The sequence below is a fragment of the Patella vulgata genome, chromosome 3, assembly GCF_932274485.2.
Source record: "Patella vulgata chromosome 3, xgPatVulg1.2, whole genome shotgun sequence".
NCBI lineage: Eukaryota > Metazoa > Mollusca > Gastropoda > Patellidae > Patella > Patella vulgata.
In genome coordinates, this window is record NC_065881.2 from 68805485 (window position 1) to 68825704 (window position 20220).

General features: G+C 35.2%; 1 protein-coding gene across 1 annotated transcript in view; it reads left to right on the top strand.

Moving 5' to 3' along the window:
* Window positions 1-20220, top strand: part of LOC126816524 (laminin subunit alpha) — a 41180-nt gene that overhangs the window by 16056 nt on the left and 4904 nt on the right. The window contains exons 2-21 of the mRNA XM_050543149.2: window positions 3894-4564; window positions 5096-5191; window positions 5360-5465; window positions 5881-6076; window positions 6367-6535; window positions 8035-8130; window positions 8356-8579; window positions 9527-9632; window positions 10728-10830; window positions 11352-11549; window positions 11786-11875; window positions 12429-12631; window positions 14217-14364; window positions 14903-15063; window positions 15556-15702; window positions 16541-16674; window positions 17850-18000; window positions 18529-18650; window positions 19157-19322; window positions 19826-19948. Of these exons, the coding sequence (XP_050399106.1) occupies window positions 3894-4564; window positions 5096-5191; window positions 5360-5465; window positions 5881-6076; window positions 6367-6535; window positions 8035-8130; window positions 8356-8579; window positions 9527-9632; window positions 10728-10830; window positions 11352-11549; window positions 11786-11875; window positions 12429-12631; window positions 14217-14364; window positions 14903-15063; window positions 15556-15702; window positions 16541-16674; window positions 17850-18000; window positions 18529-18650; window positions 19157-19322; window positions 19826-19948 (3410 nt within the window). The remainder of the gene's footprint in view (window positions 1-3893; window positions 4565-5095; window positions 5192-5359; window positions 5466-5880; window positions 6077-6366; window positions 6536-8034; window positions 8131-8355; window positions 8580-9526; window positions 9633-10727; window positions 10831-11351; window positions 11550-11785; window positions 11876-12428; window positions 12632-14216; window positions 14365-14902; window positions 15064-15555; window positions 15703-16540; window positions 16675-17849; window positions 18001-18528; window positions 18651-19156; window positions 19323-19825; window positions 19949-20220) is intronic.

The following is a 20220-nucleotide window of genomic DNA, read 5'->3' on the forward strand; positions in this document are numbered from 1 at the left end:
TCAATACTTTCTTCATTGTCAGTGGTGTAGACTTGCAAAAATTGCAAGTAGTGTGCACTTGAAAGAACCCTAGTAACCATTAAAGAGTAAGCGGAAACGCCGCTGTCCGGGCAAAAAAAGTAGGACGTTAAACCCCATTTCATTTCATTTGTATATTACACAATAATTTAGATAATTATTTGCGAGCTTTGCAACAAAACGTTTTGACAGTCCGTGCGTCCTTTTAAAAGACATGGCGATGGTCATTTTTGAAAGGTTGTCGCTCTTGCATTATTTGTCTTTTTATTGCGCACAAAACGTTTTTTTTTTTTATAATCGATATTGTTACGGAAAGATATTAGACCCAGTGAACTCTCTTTTTTATGAATCTGAGAAAAGGGTGACGATTCACTTTAAATGGCTACCATCTGAAGATGTGTGTTTTTAAAGTATAGACTATATATTATGAATGAATAGCGCAGGATGTACTATAATGAATGACATTCTTAAGTTTGTCAAGTTAAACTGCGTTGTAGATTATATTATATACAAGCCTGGTGTGTTTAAAAAAAAATAAACGTAGTCTTATTTTACACCAGAACCCATTTCAAATGAAAAGGTGATCTTGTATAACAGGTGAATGTACGTTTAACATTTGGGAAGTTGTCAAATAAATAACTATGATATATATGTTTGGCTCCAGTCAGATTTTAATAATGACTAGACTCGTGCGCGCTGAATTTCTAGAACACCTGATACCAATGAATTAGCTACAGAAGACCCAGAATAAGACAGCCCGTATTGTCACTACAACTAAACAACGTGAACATAATTACTTCTGTATTAAATAATCTATATTGGTTGTCTGTCGAATCGCGTATCAACTCTAAAATCCTCTCCTTAACATACCTGGGCCCTTATTCACGAAAACTTAAACTAAGATACAATCGAAATTTTAAGAAATACTGCAATTCGATTGGCTGACCAGTAAAATCAATTTGCATATATCCAATGAAGTTGCAGTATTTCTTAAAATTTCGGTTGTGACTTAGTTTAAGTTTTCGTGAATAAGGGCCCAGGCTCTCTATCCTGAAGACTCGCCACACTACCTCCAAGCTCTACTCCAGCGATACACCCCAACTAGAACTCTAAGATCCCATAATAACAATTCACAAGTACAACCAAAACCAAATCGTCCTATGGTCTATCCACACCATCCCTTCGTTAAGCTATGAGTAGTCACTTGCGTCGTACACGAGGCGGAGTAGGGTTGTTGTTACTCCATTTCCTTGTACCACTCTGAATATACCACATGTTACATTCTTGATCTGTAGGGCATAGTTTTATTTTTTTATGAAAAAGCAATGATCTCTTCTTTCAGAATGTCAAACTCGTTGCCTTTCTCCGAGTCTCCAAATCTCCATATGCAAATTACTGATATACAATTGAACGATATATTAGTCTCGAAATAGCCTAGTTTGTGTCCCGTAGACGGTAACCCCCCACACCCACCCACCCCTACCTTGCTTTCTATCTATCTCTTTCTCTGTCTCTCTTTAAAAAAATGGTAGACGAATATCTGAATTTTAAGTAGTGGTTCACGAACGATGATGTCATGTTTGTAGGTATACATAGATGTAACGCTATTAACCCCTTTCTTTGATGTTTATCCCTCTATTTAAAAAGGCTAATTCAAAGTTTACATCTCGTAGCTATAGGACCTAACACACTCGGATGTAGATAATCATATAGACAAGTCATTTTATATTCTGAAATTGTTCGACTCCATTTGTTCGAATCAGTCATTTAGATGTTTGCATTGCAGTTCCTCTTACTGAATTGGATTTTGAAATCATTCTTTGTTTGTTCCTCGGGATTTTCCGGCGCTGATTCCACTTGTCAGTGTTGCAGGTTGGAGGGTGTGACAATGAGAGTGTCTAATCGTTTAGATTGAACGAAAAACCTTAGTCCCGTGTTTACATAGACGTGTACGTAAAAGATCCTTTGACAGTTGGAATTCGAAATAAGAGTAGGTCGTATAGTGCGCTATCAAGACAAAATTTCTTTCATTTCTCACTCTATGGAGTATGCCCGTCTTCATTAACCCAGTCGGTGCAGAACAGTATGGCGTTAAACCCCATTTCATTTCATTTTATTTTGGGGCTCACGGTGGCTGAGTGGGTAAGGCGCTGGCTCGCTAGCCTGGAGATCGGGTGTTCGATCCCTGCATCGGCCGAGAAAGTTCATCCAGATTTTCCGACTTGGTTCCCCCTTGTCAGTGATGCAGGACGGAGGGCCTAGCAAGGACAGCTGTCAAGTCGTTCGGATGGGACGAAAACCCGATATCCCGTGTACACATTGGCGTGCACGTAATAGTTGGAATTCGATTTAAGAGTAGGCCGTAGTGCCGCTGTCCGGGCAAAATTTCCTTTATAGCACACTGTATAGCGTATGCCCGTCTTCATTAGCCCAGTTCGGAGTAGAACAGTAGGACCTTAAACCCCATTTCATTTCATTGCATTATATTTTGTTTTGCACCCGATGGTTAATACAAGCGCTACCTGTGGGATTGTTACTACAACCACAAACTGTAATCTTATATTGATCGTCTTTATATTTAAGTATCACAAACATTAACACTCAAATATATTATTCAACCTTGACAAGTCTGTGTTAAGGTCAAATATGTGTAAAATGTAGAAATCGTGTCGGAGAGAAAGTCCTTGTGTTTGGTTAAACGTCAAGATGAAGTCCCACCTCTTTCATACCTTTCCGTCTTCCACGGTCTTAAAAACTACCCTAATCCCTTAATCTCCATTTAAATATTTAAACCAACAAAATCCCAGAATTTAAAAACAACCTGTTGATTCTCCTAGTGTCTAACTTAGTCATTTAAAAGAAAGTATTTTTAATTATGACAAGAATGTCAGGATAATAATTCACAGCCACTGTACCGTATCTAAAAATCTAGTTAATATATCGTAGAAGGGAACAACAACCTTGATCGATCACATCATCTCAAAAGTAGAATAATAAATTATATTGTATGTTAAATTTGGAACAGCGTCTATATTGACTGTTCTAAACATGGGTATTATTTTCGATTCAATATTGGGCTGATTATAATTACAATCTGATTAAAACACAGATCATGTTTCGTTTCGTTTTTTATAGTTCAAAATTTTGTTTAACTTGTCTTCGCTACATCAGGATCTGAAAGAGTTGTTATATTATAAGCCGCGTTCTGGTTAATGTGAGGGATTAGTTAATGAAGTGGTCTGTTGCGAAGAGTTCTTGACGCACTGTGCACGGAACTGTGGGTAAACCATTAGAAACGTCAATGCTGGTTGATTAATCAATAGCCCATAGATGTCTTTATAGGATATCTATGCAAAAGCCGCTCGTATGACCTCTGACGCGAACTTGCACTACAACCGGTCAGATCTTCATGTAGTGAAGGCCATCGAAAGTATAAACAAAACGAAACTAAATATAGATCTGGATTTTAATCAGATTATTATAATTGTCACCGATATGGCCATTTCCATAATATTTCGATGTGACATATTCATTGTTTTCGTTATTTTGGTCATTGCTCTAAAATACCTTGTACGTTTCATTGGGTGCCTTATTGCCTCATAAACTTTTGCAATTTTTGATGGGTGTTGTACACCTGATGCCAATCGCTTCAAGCTTCAACCGATGGAGTTCTATTTTTTGCTAACCGTTTTTCTACCTACCTTGTCATTTAGCTTGATCCTGCTCTATTATGTATTTTTTTTTCTGATTCGTTTATTGTAACATATAATAGTAAGTTTCGTATTCTTGTTCTATTCCTTCTATAGTTTTTGTCATGTTTGACAATTTGACTGCTTTGTGTATTATTATTATATTATTTGTTTTATACATTTCAGATTGTAAGGACAAAGTTATTAAATCAGAAAAAGAGCAACATAAGATAAGACATTCTCAACGAAAGCAAACGAAACATGCTCGAAATTTTAATAAAGACGTCCTCCAAACGGCGGCCCCCAGTTTAAGTGACGCGTCTAATTCTGACCCTGCTGAAACGCCCTTAAAAATCCTTCTTAGAATGTTGGTGAATGGAACCCAGGTAGGACAGTGGTTAACTGGATCAGGAGATTTCACAAAACATTCAGACAATGTAAAGTCATCAAATCCAAGTGATAAAAATTATGAAATACGCATTAATAACAAAAATAAAGCAGAACTGGCAGAATCTGACTCCAGTTCGGTTAAAAAACTAGTTTTAAATGATAATACTGATAAGCGAAATCCCGAAACGCGATTATCAGCTGAAATTTTCATTGACGATGATCCAAATACATTAGCTGCCCTTGAATCAACGAAACAACATCATCATCGTAAAACAGATAAAACAGACCATCGACAAAATAACCAGAAAATAAAATCCCAAAAGCATAAGAAAAAACCGAAACATCATGAACATTCTAATAAAAATCAACAGCACCAAAACCGTAAACTAAAAGGCAAGAAAACTTCTCTAAAACATATTCTAAAGGAGACGCAAAATCAGGATCCCTATAGGAGAAGAGGATATGAGGTAGGTAGGGTTAAGTTTGTTGGCGCATTAATGACTTTGAAGATAACATCTAATGAGCACATAAATACTTTCTAAAAGAAATTAAAATGTGCAGTACGCACGTAGACGTTTCATTTTAATGACTTCTATTTATTCACGGTCATTTCTCAGTCAAATTATAAGCGATAATATGCGTTAATAATGGCTTTTAAAACACCATCAAATACACCTCAGTCACCAGGCGTTACACTTTGTGTCCTATCATCTATCAGCATAGCACGATGCTAAAATATTTTTTTTTTAAAAATAAACGTAAAAATATTTTCGTTCTGCTCTTAACTTAAAATAAAGTAGCCCAATACCTAAAATTATAATACTCCAATATAGGAAATATAAGCATGTTCTACATAATGTAAAACATCTTGATTAGAATTTCAGACCGGAAACCAATGTCTTGAATTCTGTGCCAAGTGAAATTACTACCCATCTCACCCATTACCTTTTATAGTATAATTATAGTATGTTATAATATTTTATATACTGTATATATAGGACCAGAAACTGTACAATAGACTTGAAGTACCAGTGAAATCTTTATTAAATTCAATGGACCTAGTACTTGATGCTACAGTGACAAGATCAAAAGAGGTAAGGCAATACGTTAAGTGGAGTCGTTATTATTTAATCAAATTTAGTATCCAGGGATTCTTTTCATTTGTATTATTAAAATAATTTAGATACCACTCACTCGTGTTACTTAAACAAGTATTTGTATTACTTGTTGAATTTAATTTGCAACTGACCATTTGATTACAGGTAAAATCTTCAAATGACTTCATCTACAACAGTACACGCTATACATTGATGATGGGTGTACGGGACTTGCTACAGAATATCATTAAGTATAACGATGAGGTCTACGGTAAGAATACTTTATCTTGCATCATACCATATTAAAAAGTGATTTGAATATACATGTAGTTAAATAGTACAATATACTTGGTGGTTTCTATTGGGCGGGTCATGTCTTAAAAAAAGTATCACCTGACCCCCCCCCCCACCCCCGAACCAGAAGAAAGGACAAAGAAGTCAATTTAAGCAAATTGTACTGAATGGATTTCGGGGTGAATTCTATTTTATATGGTTTAACATTTGGAGAACGGCAAACGTTTCATACAAAATGATTTTAAGTTTGATAGGTTAAGGGAGACTACTCACGCAATTTTATTAACCCCTCAATCTGCTATTCCGTGAAATTTGGTATTTCACCACAAACTACCCAGAAAATATTGTCGTTCTATCTCTTACGTATAATATATATTACTTTGTATTTTTAGGGGCGGTGGTAGGTCTAAGTGAACTAACACGTGACGTGTACAGACGATCTCACAAGAGACAAAGAAATGTTACTCCTTTTGAACCTCTTATACAAGACTACAAATCCACGAATAATGTTGGGGTAAAATATCGAGAGCTGGCTCAAGATTACAGAAAATATCAACAACAGTATAACACTGTAAAAATGATGAAAATGTAACTCAACAATTACATAATATTCTTCTTTGATTGGCATTTAGAAATAGAACATATTAACAAAACTGTACTTTGAGTTACATAATATTCAATTACGCCCCTAGTAGAATATGATTTCGATTTTCAAATGACAGATATGATTATGTTCTAAATAGTTAAATAGTAAAAGACCACACCTAAACTATTATACATTTTAATATCTAGATTTTAAAGATCTATGATACATTTTAATATCTAGATTTTAAAAAACAAACACGGGTGTAACATCTTTTAAAATAATACATTTATAGGAAGAGTGACCAGGTTGCCGAGCGTTTAAAACAGATTAAAGAAAGATTAGATACAAATCTTGGTGGTGTTGAGTTGATGGATTTGATTTATCATGCAAACCAAACTACCATGAAATTAGATGCTGAGTTTAAACAGTCAATGGCAGTTAGAAAGTTCGACAGATATTTGGTAAATTAAAAGTTTCTTTTGTTATGCTAGGTTCCCACTGTCGTGCGATGCGTTACGACAGGATTGCCCCTATTGAGATCACAAACTGCTGCGTGCAGATACGTTCGGATACGTTTCGATATGGTCAACACGATTGTTACGACTGACCTCAATATATGATAAGACCTGATAGGATCATCGTGATTACTCCAGGATTAAAATCACTATTCAATCGTAGCACGAATCGTAATAGTGGGACCTAGCATATCATAAACATGTCTTGTCACGGAGGTTGTCAGGACTCTTAATAATATAAAATGTAACTTACTGAATCTTAAATACCTCCAATTTCTAAATTAATATACATATTCAACATTTAGTATAATTTCTAAATAAATATACACATTCAACATTTAGTATAATTTCTAGATTAAGATCAACATTAAGATCAAATTATATTCAACATTTAGTATAATTTCTAAATGAATTTGCATATTCAACATTTAGTATAAATTCTAAAGTAATATACATATTGAACACTTAGTAATTGATATACATATTAAAGTAATATACATATTGAACATTTAGTAATTGATATAAATATTCAACATTTAGTATGATTAAGGCCTGATTGATGACAGCAATTAATGATTTAGATTCACAGAGACCCATCGCCACTATATAGAGCAGGAGCCCAGGGGGTTAACCTAGCTGAAAAGTGAACCAATTTTCTCCTATATGGTATCAATGTTTGTATATCTGGTATCATCAGAATGTAAGTCTGCCGGGTTTCTGGTGGTGGGTGTGGTATTCCACGCCCTAAATGTCATGATCCCCAACTAGGCTAGATTAGCTCAAAAGTGTACCACACGAAAATCTTACTGCAGTGTACCGTACATCTTCAGGTATTACAAAAACATTCTGACAGACATTTCTAGTGGTGGGGTACCCCTGACAGAGCTATGTAAGTGCCAGACATTTGGGGGCGTGGCATTTTGGGGCGTGTCTGTTAGGAGTAACCCACCGCACAAACTGTCTGGCAGTGGTCATTCATGACCCCTGTTGTGGTACTGAACAACTCCAAAGCTGTTTTAGGTGGTACAGATTTGAGCTAATCTAGCCTAGCTTTGGTCTAAATATTAGATAACTCTTGTCAGGGATACTCCACCACTACAAATGTCTGGCACTTACATAGCTCTGTCAGGGGTACCCCACCACTAGAAATGTCTGTCAGAATGTTTTTGTAATACCTGAAGATGTACGGTACACTGCAGTAAGATTTTCGTGTGGTACACTTTTGAGCTAATCTAGCCTAGTTGGGGATCATGGCATTTAGGGCGTGGAATACCACATCCACCACCAGAAACCCGGCAGACTTACATTCTGATGATACCAGATATACATAAATTGATACCATATAGGAGAAAATTGGTACACTTTTCAGCTAGGTTGACCCCTTGGGCTCCCGGTCTATATATGGCATCGAATGTTTTGTTTAATCGTCTTAAATTCTTTTATAGAATGCCATCACTGATGTCCGGTTAATAACAGAAGACAGTAGAGTTTTATTACGTAAAGCACGGGATGAAATTAGAACGGCTACAACTCATACACGAGTAATAACTTTGCACATTTATATTTTTGTAAAATACTAAGAAGAAAGTTCCGAAAATTTGTAATTTTTAACGGTTAATGATTTGTGAAATTACATAATTACTTAAGATTTGGAACACCTTATGCTTATTTTTTAAATATTATTTCAATATATCTCATACACGCTATATGTTTTAAAATTTTTAATCGTTCATCATCGTCAAAATCAAATATTCTTTACCCCAAAGGGAAATATGATAGCAAGTCAAGACAGACGAAGACCAAAAAGACAACCAGTGAATGGAGTAGACGGTGGGGATTTACCGCCTATCTCATATAGAACCTCAAGATCCGTATCGTCATCTTCATCATCATTATACACACCAGAAGAAAAGGCTAGATTGCAGACCTTGATACGAAAAGCTTCCGCACATGCTGAATTATTAAGAAAAACTGCACAAGATTCTAAAAGGTATTTTACCAAACAATAATGAATGTTCATAATTTTAATATAATGTATATTTTGTCGTATTTATAAAGGTATTTCCTTCAATGTGCCAACATTTATATATCATGTAACACATAGCCGATCATGACTCGCACTAGTATTATACAACGTCTGGGTAATATTCTCTTACGGTTAGTTCGTTTTTCATTTTGATTTTTGATTGAAGGCATGTATCACTACAGACCCGGGACTGTACAGCGCAATAAACCCTTACGGCTAGTTCCAGAACCCATCCCCTTGATCTGGCATGTGCGTTTGTCCCCATGCACGTACTATTAAACTACTGGGTTCATGAAATCCACTGGGCTGGAGACAGCGCCACAGACCTGATGAAAACCCCTGGACTCCTGAAAGCAACTGTGTCGATGACCCTGCTAGTTTCCCATAGCCCCGAGGTTATTTTATACTCCTTATACTCAGGAGACTTCTAAATTCAATGTCCATTTCTTCCCCCACGATCTTTCATATTTGGTTGTACTAAAAATTGGATCTGTTGTATTCCACTTGATACCACTTCTCTTATGAATTATATATGTACATCGTTTTCCTTTCTCACGAACCTTTCACCTTGGGGAGCCTGGTGGCTCAGTGAGTAAGACGATGAATCGCTAACGTGGATGTCCCTTGTTGGCCCATAAAGTTCTTCGGGAATATTCGGCGTTGTCCCCCTTGTCAGTGGTACAGAAAGGAATCACTGAAGATGGAAAAATAGGACGAAAAAACGAGGTCCTGTGTGAACACATTGCCGTGCACGTAAAGGAACCCTCGAGTCATACACTGGATGATGGCTCATGTCCGTCTTCATTAGCACAGCCGGTGGATAACCCCATTTGATTTCATTTGTTGGAATTAAAAATTAGATCTGTAGTATCTCATGAAATTAAATGGTTTATAATTGTGTATTGTTCCAGATTACTTGATCCGTTGATTGAAATGTCACGAAATCGTGAGAATCTTTCATCTGGTAGTAGAAGTAATACGGAATCGATAACTAGAAAAATCATATATACAGTAAAGGTAATTATTGGTTACTCTTTAATACATATGCCAAACATACTTCTTTAATATTGTTTAGTAAATTCTATTACTTATTAAATATGATTTCCTGATGCTTTACCAAAAGGTGGTAGTCCAATCTGTTAACTTGCATAAAGTAAGGTTATTTCGGTCCTGTTCCGGTAATAATTCACTATACGCACATTGAAGCACGTCGTTAATAAACAAATATAGCGCTTTACTGTGTTAATTATGTCTAAACATGAAACAAAAGGTCATAAGCACGTATTTGGGCTGTATAGAAATAAAACAAACGGCGGATCCAGGAATTTTTGCAGGAGGGGGTTTGCCAGGTGGCTGCGACAATGTCGCTTCCCCCCCCCCCTCCCACATGGTCTCTATCGTCATTTTGGCCTATATACACACACATTGAGCTTTTTAAACAGAGAAATTCAACACTTCGTTTGACGTCAATTTTTATTATGAATTAATACAAAGACATTGTGATTCAATTTCATGGATGCAAAGCATTAATTGTGATATCACATAATGTCTATATCATTATTTCGTGCTTTGAGTGCCCATCCTGTCCCACATCTGACGATAAAGGATAAAGCACACGGTCGAGAAACTTTTCTCATAAAAAGTGTTGATTTACAAAATATTTTATGTAGCTAAGCCGGGGGGGTGGGTCGACATCCCCCTCCCTCTGGATCCACCCCTGTTAAATTTGATTGAAATTTTAAAATATTCCCTTTTCATTATCTATTTTTTTAACTATTACAGCATGTATAAATAATATTAATGACAACAGATAGTACGTCAAAGACAATCGAAACAAATTGTAAATTGATTAAAAGTATAAAATACATATTTTAATGGTGTACATTCACAAAGCTAAAGATAATATATCCCATATGAACAGTAAATTATTATTATTATTATTACAGCATATTTATAGTGCACCCTTTCATATAACATGTTCAGGGGCACTTTACAAAGTGACAATGTAAATCACACATAAACAACAAGATTATGGGCATGTTAACGATTGTATACAGAGTCAGTTAAAAGCCTGATTAAATAAATGAATTATTTGTTCTTTTATTATTACAGGAAATGTACCCAAAACTCAAAAATTTAGGAAGTCTCATAAATTTTGACGAGAAATTACCCGTATATTGTGTATTTAGTCAAGCAGCAGATCAGGAATGTATAGGTAATCTTTGTTAATCATTTCTTCGCGCACTTCATTCTCTGTTTTATACCTTGTAGTCACTGTTTTAAAATACCCCGGTAAATAACGGTGGCAACATGTATATCCTGCTCTTTATATATATATAGAGAGAGAAATGGAGTTTAATGCCTACTCGACACAAACTAGGTCATTTCGGGACTAACATATGGTTTTAATTTTTATTTCAATAATTCGCTTGCGCATAGGGGTCTTTAGCAGTGGGAGAAAACCCACGAGGTTGGACAGGCGACCCTACTCCTTGTCACGTACAACCGGGGATTCGAAACCACGCCAGTTGACTCAATTATGACAGAGTTTATGATACAGCGTGCACACGCTAACCATTCAGTCATCCACCCCCCCCCCCATCTCTTCATATAATTTCACTATTCATAATAAACCAACTAAGAACACTCTTGTTTTTTATAGAGAAAATCCAAATTATTTGACACCGAAAGGTTGATTTTACCTTTTTTAACCTCCCTTCCTTCCTTTCATATTAGGTAACCAGGAAGAAAGTGTCGATGTTGGTGATAAACTGGGGACGTGTATCGAGGGTTCTGCTTGTGATGATACAGAAAGTTCTGGTGCAGATGAAGATGGGTCTCTACCAACAACAGATATGGATTTTGAGTTTGAGGAGGAAACTAGACCAAGTAAAGATAAACAAATAGAAATGGCTAGTGTGTTTGAGAAATTTGGTAAGCGATGTCTCAAATTTACCTATAATCTTTCTGTATATTGGCAATACGATTTATTCAAAATATTTTAAAAATGTCGCAGTTGTTTTAATGGATCTTCGTTAGACTCCATACTTCGCATCCGTGATATTTTTTATGCTGCTCAAATGAATTTGTGTTCAAATTTCAGTCGCTCATCGGGTGTGTTAACATTACATTAATCATATTTCACCATATTATTTCTTTTAATAATTTAGGATCACAGTTATCTCAAGACTTAAAAAAAGAGATCCAATTATCACAGACAGCTCTCAACAACGCTAGAAATGTTCAACTTAAAGTTGACGGTTAGTAAATTTTACATACTCTCGTTACTTACAGTGAGCAAGGGCTGGATCTCGGTGTCCGGGTGATGTCAATCTTGTTTTGCTTTTTTCCTTGGCCATCAGCTTTACTGATCAAGAAAACTGCATTCAGATAAATTATGCTTACCATTATAGCGTGGATGGTCTGCGACCTAACTCTAGCGAAACATAGGTCCACAACCCACACGGAAGCTTTAAATCCAGGGACAGGCGAGGTAACTCCACATTAAGAAAAATATTTCAAGATATTATGGATACCGAGCCCAAAATATACGCATCATATCATAAGAATATGGACCTTTATGGTGGGGGGGGGGTCATAAATTTACCGAATTGTAAAAACGGCTTGCCGTTTACCTCTTTATAAGTCGAATTATAGTTATTATTATTATCCCCTTCTAGATGATGCTGGTTAATGAAAATCTTGAAAGCATTTCACGGAATTTTCTTTAGCAAGCCCTGTGATCGGTTGATCATGGTAACGTGAAATAATATTTAATATAGGGTTTTTTTCTCTTTTTTTGTCCACATTCAGCCCAGTCTTTGAAATGGAATAATACAAAAGATAGAATAGAACAATCAACAAGTTCCATGAAAGCTTTTACAGACTTTAAATCTCGGTGGCTTCCTGAAAAAGCCAGATTAAAAGAGATTAGTGTAAAAGTTCAAAAAGCTGCCTCCATGGTTGAAATAACGTTTAATAAAACACAAAATAGATGTCTTCAAGCTACAAAAAAGGTAATATTAGAGAAACGCGTAACTACTTAATTTTTCAAACTAATTGTCAGTTATTGTATCTAGTTTCTCGTTCTTTTGCTTTGCTTTAAGATTAATGTTGTTTACAAATGTATTTATCTTTGTTCACCTAATCCATAATTTAATGTATGCCGCATTTACTAATGATAAACATGTTGACAGGCTGTTCTAAAGATAATCTGACGATTTAGTGTATATTGTATGTGTGGGCGCGGGGAATCAATAAAAGACAGTGTAAATTAAATTAATTACTTTTTGAGATATTTTGAAATGGTGAAAAAACAAAATATCTAAATGTAGTCATAATAAGATCTACTTCCGCTTTCGTTTAGTGTTTGATTTGCTTAAACATACATTATGCAAGAGTTAAATCTGCCTAAGGCAGGGCTTTCTTTAAGCCTGAAATGGTATCTAAATTATTAATGAGACATTAATTAACTTATCCAGACCATGATCAACTCTCGATGTCATCGCTAGCCTGCGATATTTACTGGAATCCAATCTGCTGCTCAACGCTCATTGATGATTAAATCAAAAAATGGATAATCGAGTCTATGTTTTTATCGTACCAACTTAAGTAATGATGATCGGGGCTAGGCCTAAAATTCAATCGCTAAATCCTCGGTTCAGAGTGGATCAATTTGACTGAAATTTTAAGCAAATTCCCTTTACATTATCTAGTGTTTAAGTGAGAACTGCCAGTTCTTTATCTAATCTCCCATAATGCATCTTTAATTAATAAGAATGGGTCAAATACAATCACATCATCATTCATTGTTTTTATAAATTAACAAAATGAAAAAGGTGGAGGTAAGATTGAATAATGTCCATTTAAAATGGCATTAGCACTTTGGAGGTTATGGCCGATTGTTAAAAGAATACTTTTCTATTTGATGCGATTTGACTATACACTTACATCAGATATATTGAAATCTTCCAACTCATCTTCCCATGCAAACTTACAGGGTTTTTTAGAAGTTTTCACGGTGTTTAACGAAAGTTTGTGAAATATATCTTATTCTATTCTAAATAGACAATTGCCTGGATTAAGATGTAAAAGATGATTGTTAGATGCATCTAAGGTTAATTTAAATAATTTAAATATAGATATTACGGTACTATTATACATGCATTATGCAAGACCTAAAACTGCCTATTGCAGGTCTTCCTTTGGGTCTGAAATGTTATCTAAATTATTTATTAGACATTAATTAACTTATCCAGACCATAATCAACACTCGATGCAATCGTTAGCCTGCGATATTTACTGGATTGGAACACATTTTGTGATGGATAATTTAACGCAAACATGGATAATCGAGACTTTGTTTATTATTATACCAACGTTAGTAATGACGACCGAGACTAGCCGAAAATTGAATCGCTAATATTTCGGTTCAGAGTTAAACAGTTTGACTGAAACTTTCAGCATATTTTGTTTTCATTATCTATTTTTTAAACTATTATAGCGAGACCTGTCAGCGCTTTCTAATGCCCCTTTAATTAGAATTATAACGCATCTTTATTTGAGAATTAACTAAATAATGAAGACGATATTTATTTACAGGCTGAAGAAATTGTAAGTTTAGTTCAAGGATTACAGAATAAAACATCTGGAGCTATAGAAGGTTCAGCAGATGATGACGATGGGGGTGACGACGATGGTGATGGCAGTGTTAATGAAGATATAGATATGGCTGCTACTAACAGTAAAGGTATTTAGTTAATAACCTTGCAGGTTGGTAAGGAATGTGTTATTATTAAATTAACTTCTTCATCGCCAATTATTTGTTCTCTTTCAAGTGCATTGGCTAGATCAGTGATGAGCAACCGTCTACATTCCATATACAAAATATTATCCGCAAAAGCAAGAATGTTATGGAAATAGAAACACTATTTACCTTACTGAGACTTGATTCTGTTTTGATTTCATCAAACTGTTGACATTTGAAGTTAAACCATATTATGCAGTTTAAACGTAAACAATATTATATATAAAGATGTTGCTAGGCCTTACTGTCGTTTAAACGTAAAGAATATTATAAAGCTGTTGCTAGACCTTACTGTAGTTTAAACGTAAACAATATTATAAAGATGTTGCTAGACCTTACTGCCGTTTAAGCGTAAAGAACATTATAAAGATGAGAAGGAGGATGTGTAAGATTTTAATAGACTGGTTCGTCTTATAAGAATAAATAACATATCATTCATAGATTAATTAATAAAATGAATTATTTTTATTTCACACTTTAGTCAATTCCGTCAAAACTGAATTAAACACATTAAAAAAACTAAGAGTAGATACACCAGTGCTATGTGAAAATGTTCAGGATAGAATTAGAAAAATGAGATCAGATATATCGGCATTAAAAGAAAAAGTTGATCAAGCCAGATTAGTTCTAGCATCACTGAAAGTAAGTTTAAATATTTTGCTAAATCCAAAAAATTCGAAATACGCATGAATCACCTAGGTTGGGGGGACAGTTTAGTTGGGCATGCCTCGGATTTCACGGTATACCTCTGTCTATAGTATCGACCAGATGTCAGAAACGATGCAATTACATGCAGCATTTTCATTGGTGTACCCGATACTTTTGCAATGTAACTTTATCATGTTTATCTATCTTCGACGACAATCACGTGTTGAATACCTGTTTAAAATCTCTTATAGCAAAACCGCAATTTGGAATAAACGTTACATTTTGAAAATTATCTATTTTCAAATCTGTTAATCCGACAAGTCTGGCTATAGAGAACCTTTTTATTCTTTTGCATTGTGAGATTATTTGCAAAAATGTTTTCTCGCTTACTGTTCAAGCAATAAATTTCGTGATCAGAAAACAGCTTTGTTTGATAATAATATTTGTTGATTGAGAATTAATTATTAACAACATATCATATTACAGTTATCAGTGAGTGTTGATGATACAAGTTATATAAAAAGTAAAGTAGAAGGAAGATCTCATTATGCATCTATAGTAACAGATATACAAGTTTGTATAAAACCCACATCAACTGATGGTATTATACTAGTAGTGGATGGTAATAATTCGGTAAGTACACTAAATGGAAGAGCTAATTTAAAGTGACATAGCTAACTTTAGTATAAAGATTTCAATTCGATCAAATTAAACCAGTGGTCCCGACTTGACGCTTGTATGCGAGAAGTAGCAGGTTGATCTGATTCAATCATGTTATTATAGGGTTTTTATTTACGATCGGGGCAGAGTGGTATTGGATGATTACATCATTTTATAGGCTCCAAATAATCTAATTTTGAGTTGAATGGATCAACCGCCATTTCTTGGCTTCATTGTTAATAAATATGTCCAATGGCTCACTTGGCTGTCGGGGAACAGTTCGGTTAGCAATGTCTTGAATTTTACGATACACGACATTCTGTAGTGCCGCTGAGACGCCATTGACCTTAAACTCATTTAAGTGTAAACTTTAATTTTTTGAAGGCAGTGGGTTCTATACCAGTACCATCTTCCATAGACAAAGTGGGCACAATAACCCTTGATATTACTTCGTATCGAGGTTCCCCGGTTATACGTGGCAAGGGGTTGGACGCCTGTCAAACCTCGTGGGTTGTTCCGGGTCCTCCGGTTTTCTCTTACTACTAAAGACCTACGCAAGTGAATTATTGAAATAAAATTGAACCATATGTTAGTCCCGAAATGACCTAGTATGTGTCGAGTAGACGGTAAACTCTCTCTCTCTCTCCCTCTCTCTCTCTCTCCCAATCTCTCTCACTCACTCTCTGTGATATGTTCCTGGGGTGTTGGTGGACCTTCGTCACTATGGTTGCCGAGTTCAGATTACATAATATGTATGCTTCTTGATATAATATATATTCTGTTGACTTGAGTTTTTATATGTATATTGTAGGCATCTTATACTCTTGAGATGGATAATGGTATGTTACGAGGTGTACTAAAGGGGTTGACGAGGAATGAGATAGCTGAATTGACAATTAGTGAACCGTTAGAACTAGATACATGGTATACAATTAGATTAAAGAGGTATGATCTCTTTCAACTACCAGGTTAGCGAGCTAACGTCTTACTCACTGTACCACCGCAGCTCCTGGTTATAAAAAAAGGATTAGTCTATAGCTAAAGATGTGACCAAACAAATAAATGCAGCTTTCTTTGTATTTCAAAAGATGATATAACATAATTTCAAAAAAGAAAAAATAAACGATTAGTAATTTTCCCAACGGGCCTCGTCACTCGACGATTATCCAGTCCCAAATCTTAAATGGAAAAAAAACATCTTCTAATTTCTAGGTTATATAACAATTAACAGAATTTATCGACATACGTAGATTCAGAATTGCTGCGGTTTGGGTGACGTGAGTCGGTTGAGTTATACCGGAGACTTCATGCCGTTTATTAAGATCAGGCGTGATGTTTTGGCGTGTTTGAAAAAGCTGTGATTGCATTGTCTTTGTTCAGTACACAGGTAGAACAGAACAGAATGATAAAACATACGCCACTGATTCTGGTCAAATATAAAATACGCAATATAAAATGATAGAATAAAAAACACGAATTGAAAAACGTGTGATTTTAATTAGATTAAAGACACAGAAAGTCAGAATGTTAATTACGCGAATTATTCTTTTTGAATTATCTTTAAAACACTTTTAAGAAGAAAAAAAGTAATTTATCATTAATTACAATCTTAATGCAACAGTGAAACATATTGTTATGCTGTTTTCGGATTCTTTTATTCGATATTCAGATTAAGGGACTCCAGTACAAAGTTTGTCTTCTCCATTGTTTTATTCTTCTATGGAATTTTGCCATTTCTAAAGAAAACTTTTCCATTTTGGTACTTCCAATTTGTCCAGACGCGTTAGTTTTACAATGTGTTGGTTTTTCCCTATATATCAAAGCACGTTTCGTAGGATTGTCGTCTTCGTTATAAGCCTGGGGCCTGTTTCACGAAATTTCAACTGAGATAAAATCCAAATTTTAGTAATTTGATTGGATAATATTAGATTGATTTTAGTGCTTAGCCAATCAAAATTGAAGTATCTACTAAAATTTGGATTTTGTCTTTAGTTAAAATTTCGTGAAACAGGGCCCTGGTTGATGCAGAAAAATGGGACGTTAAACACCATTTCATTTTTGTAGGATTGACTGTTTTCCTATAATTAAAAAGCTCCTATTTATTATTAATATGGTTTCAGAGTTGGACCCAAGCTTACAATGTGGTTAAATACAACTGATGGAGAAAATAAAAATACGCTAAGTTTTACAGCTGCTACAGATCATCACCAACCTGACCCAGGCACGGTATATATTGGTGGCGCTCCTGCAAACGTCATATCCGATTCTTATGTGAGTAAAGATATGGCGATTGTCTTGCGTTTCCTATCATTTATACCTCTAAAGATGCACCGTTTGGACTTGCCCATCAGATACACGATTATCAGGAATCTTTAGACACACCCTTTGGACACCTTCGGCGGAAATGTCTAGATGCTCCGGACGGACATCTCCTTATCAGGTCTAGAAGATCAGTCATTTGAAAATATCTAAATAATTTAGCAGTTTGCTAGGACGAGAAATATTTCAAAATATCGTCTTCCGATGGGTATGGCAGGGCCGTATTTATATAGCTCAGAGCAACCAGGTGAGAATTAGTGTTTTCGGGGGTGCTGTAAAATTGACGGACAATGTATATCAATTTTTTTATAGTCGAAAATTTTTCACGGGGGGGGGGGGCGAAATTTTTTGCGAAGCCCCCTCCCCCCTTAGTTACGGGCCTGGGGTATGGTAGTTACAAAATATAAGACGCATAGATATCTAGGAAGGAACAATATGACTTCCATATTTGATGATAATTTATGTATTATTTATTTTTAGTTTGAAACAGATGACTTCTCGTGGAAGGGGTGTATATCAGGACTGATTGTAAATGGTAAAACCGTGCCTTTATTTGCAAAGTCACACCTGGGAATCAATCCAAAACCATGTGATTCTAACTGGTAGATAGTTTTTTTTTTCTCATTATATACAATAATCCCATGCTTTTGACTTGAATGCAAAGATTCCTGGCGCATTTGTTAATTACGGTAGGCATCATATTCATAATATGGTACAATTACCAGAGTTGTGTGTAACTGTTTTATCTAGTTTACTTGGGCAATGTATATATTCTCGTTGTATTCATATATAATAGGATTCCTTCTGTGTTGCCAATTTACGTGTACATTTACACTCTTTCAAAGACAAGTTAGACGAAAGTACGACTACAATGTTTATATACATGCGAACTTTCTAGATAAAAAAAAACATCGCATAAGGTTTTCTGAACATAGTAACGATCCTCTATCAAATGTCTTTCCAAATCTGTGTGAAAACTTCATAAGTTAAGATAATCCCTTTCCACTGATAATGAAGCATCCAATTAAACATTTTTACTCTTTTTAATAATTATGTTTATTATCACATTAGTGATAACGTCTTTGGTGTGTTAAACTTTATGTTTCAGCCATCCTAGTCCAAAGGAACAGACGTCTTTAAGATTTGCTGGTGATGGATATGCTGAAATTCCCGCCTCGTTATTCTATCGGAATCCTACAGTGACAAGTGTATCAATAGAATTCCGTACCAGACAAACTAATACATTTATAATGTCTATATACCATAGACGTGAAGTAAGATTACATAATTTAGCTATGTTATTATTATGTTATATATAGAAAGGAGTTTATCCGATGGGCCTTCCAGCCAAATGGACCGTTGGGGGAGGGGAGTGGCAGGGAGGCGGAGTTCTTTAATTGGGTCTGCTCACCCTTCACCTTTCACCCCATCCTTTGAAACCCAATAACTTTGCTTCTAGGGAATGTTTATTTATAAAAGTTTGATTATGTGTTCTTTATCACGGTTAGCCACCAATCTTTGAGTGCCACCCACTATAGGGTCTCATTTGTGGTCGATTCCTTTAAATTTAATAAATTTGTTACACTCACGGTAATTTCTCTTTCACATGTGAAAGCCCAGTTTACCAATACTGCTGGGGGGACAATGATCTTCTTTTGAGTTAATTTTTAAAGCACCAATAAGTTTTTAAAAGGAAAGAAAGCATGTTAAATATCTCAGGAATATTGAAATAATACTTGTGATATATTTGTTGAAATATACATTCATCTATTTACAGCGGTTTCATCTAGAAGTGGAAATAGCGAATGGGAAGGTAGTGATTAAAACTACGACGCCCACAGAATCTACATTACTGAGAAGCGAGAAAAAATTTAATGATAATAAATTCCATGATCTTAAGGTATTTATGTATAATATTAACCGTTAAATGGCGTCGTTGATTCGTGTAAATCACAAAAGAATTTATTTATATATATAAAAAGCTGAAATTTGTCATGTTACTGAGTATAATAGTAAGTGCAGATTAGTAGCACATATCAGTGAAATAGGGGGTACATTACAGTAATAAATCCGATGTGATCTTTTAACAAGGGCACCAGTTTAGGGCCTCGCCAAGTCTAAATCCGGCTTCGCTTGTAAGAGCAACTCTCCTGAAATCGTTCAAAAGATTTT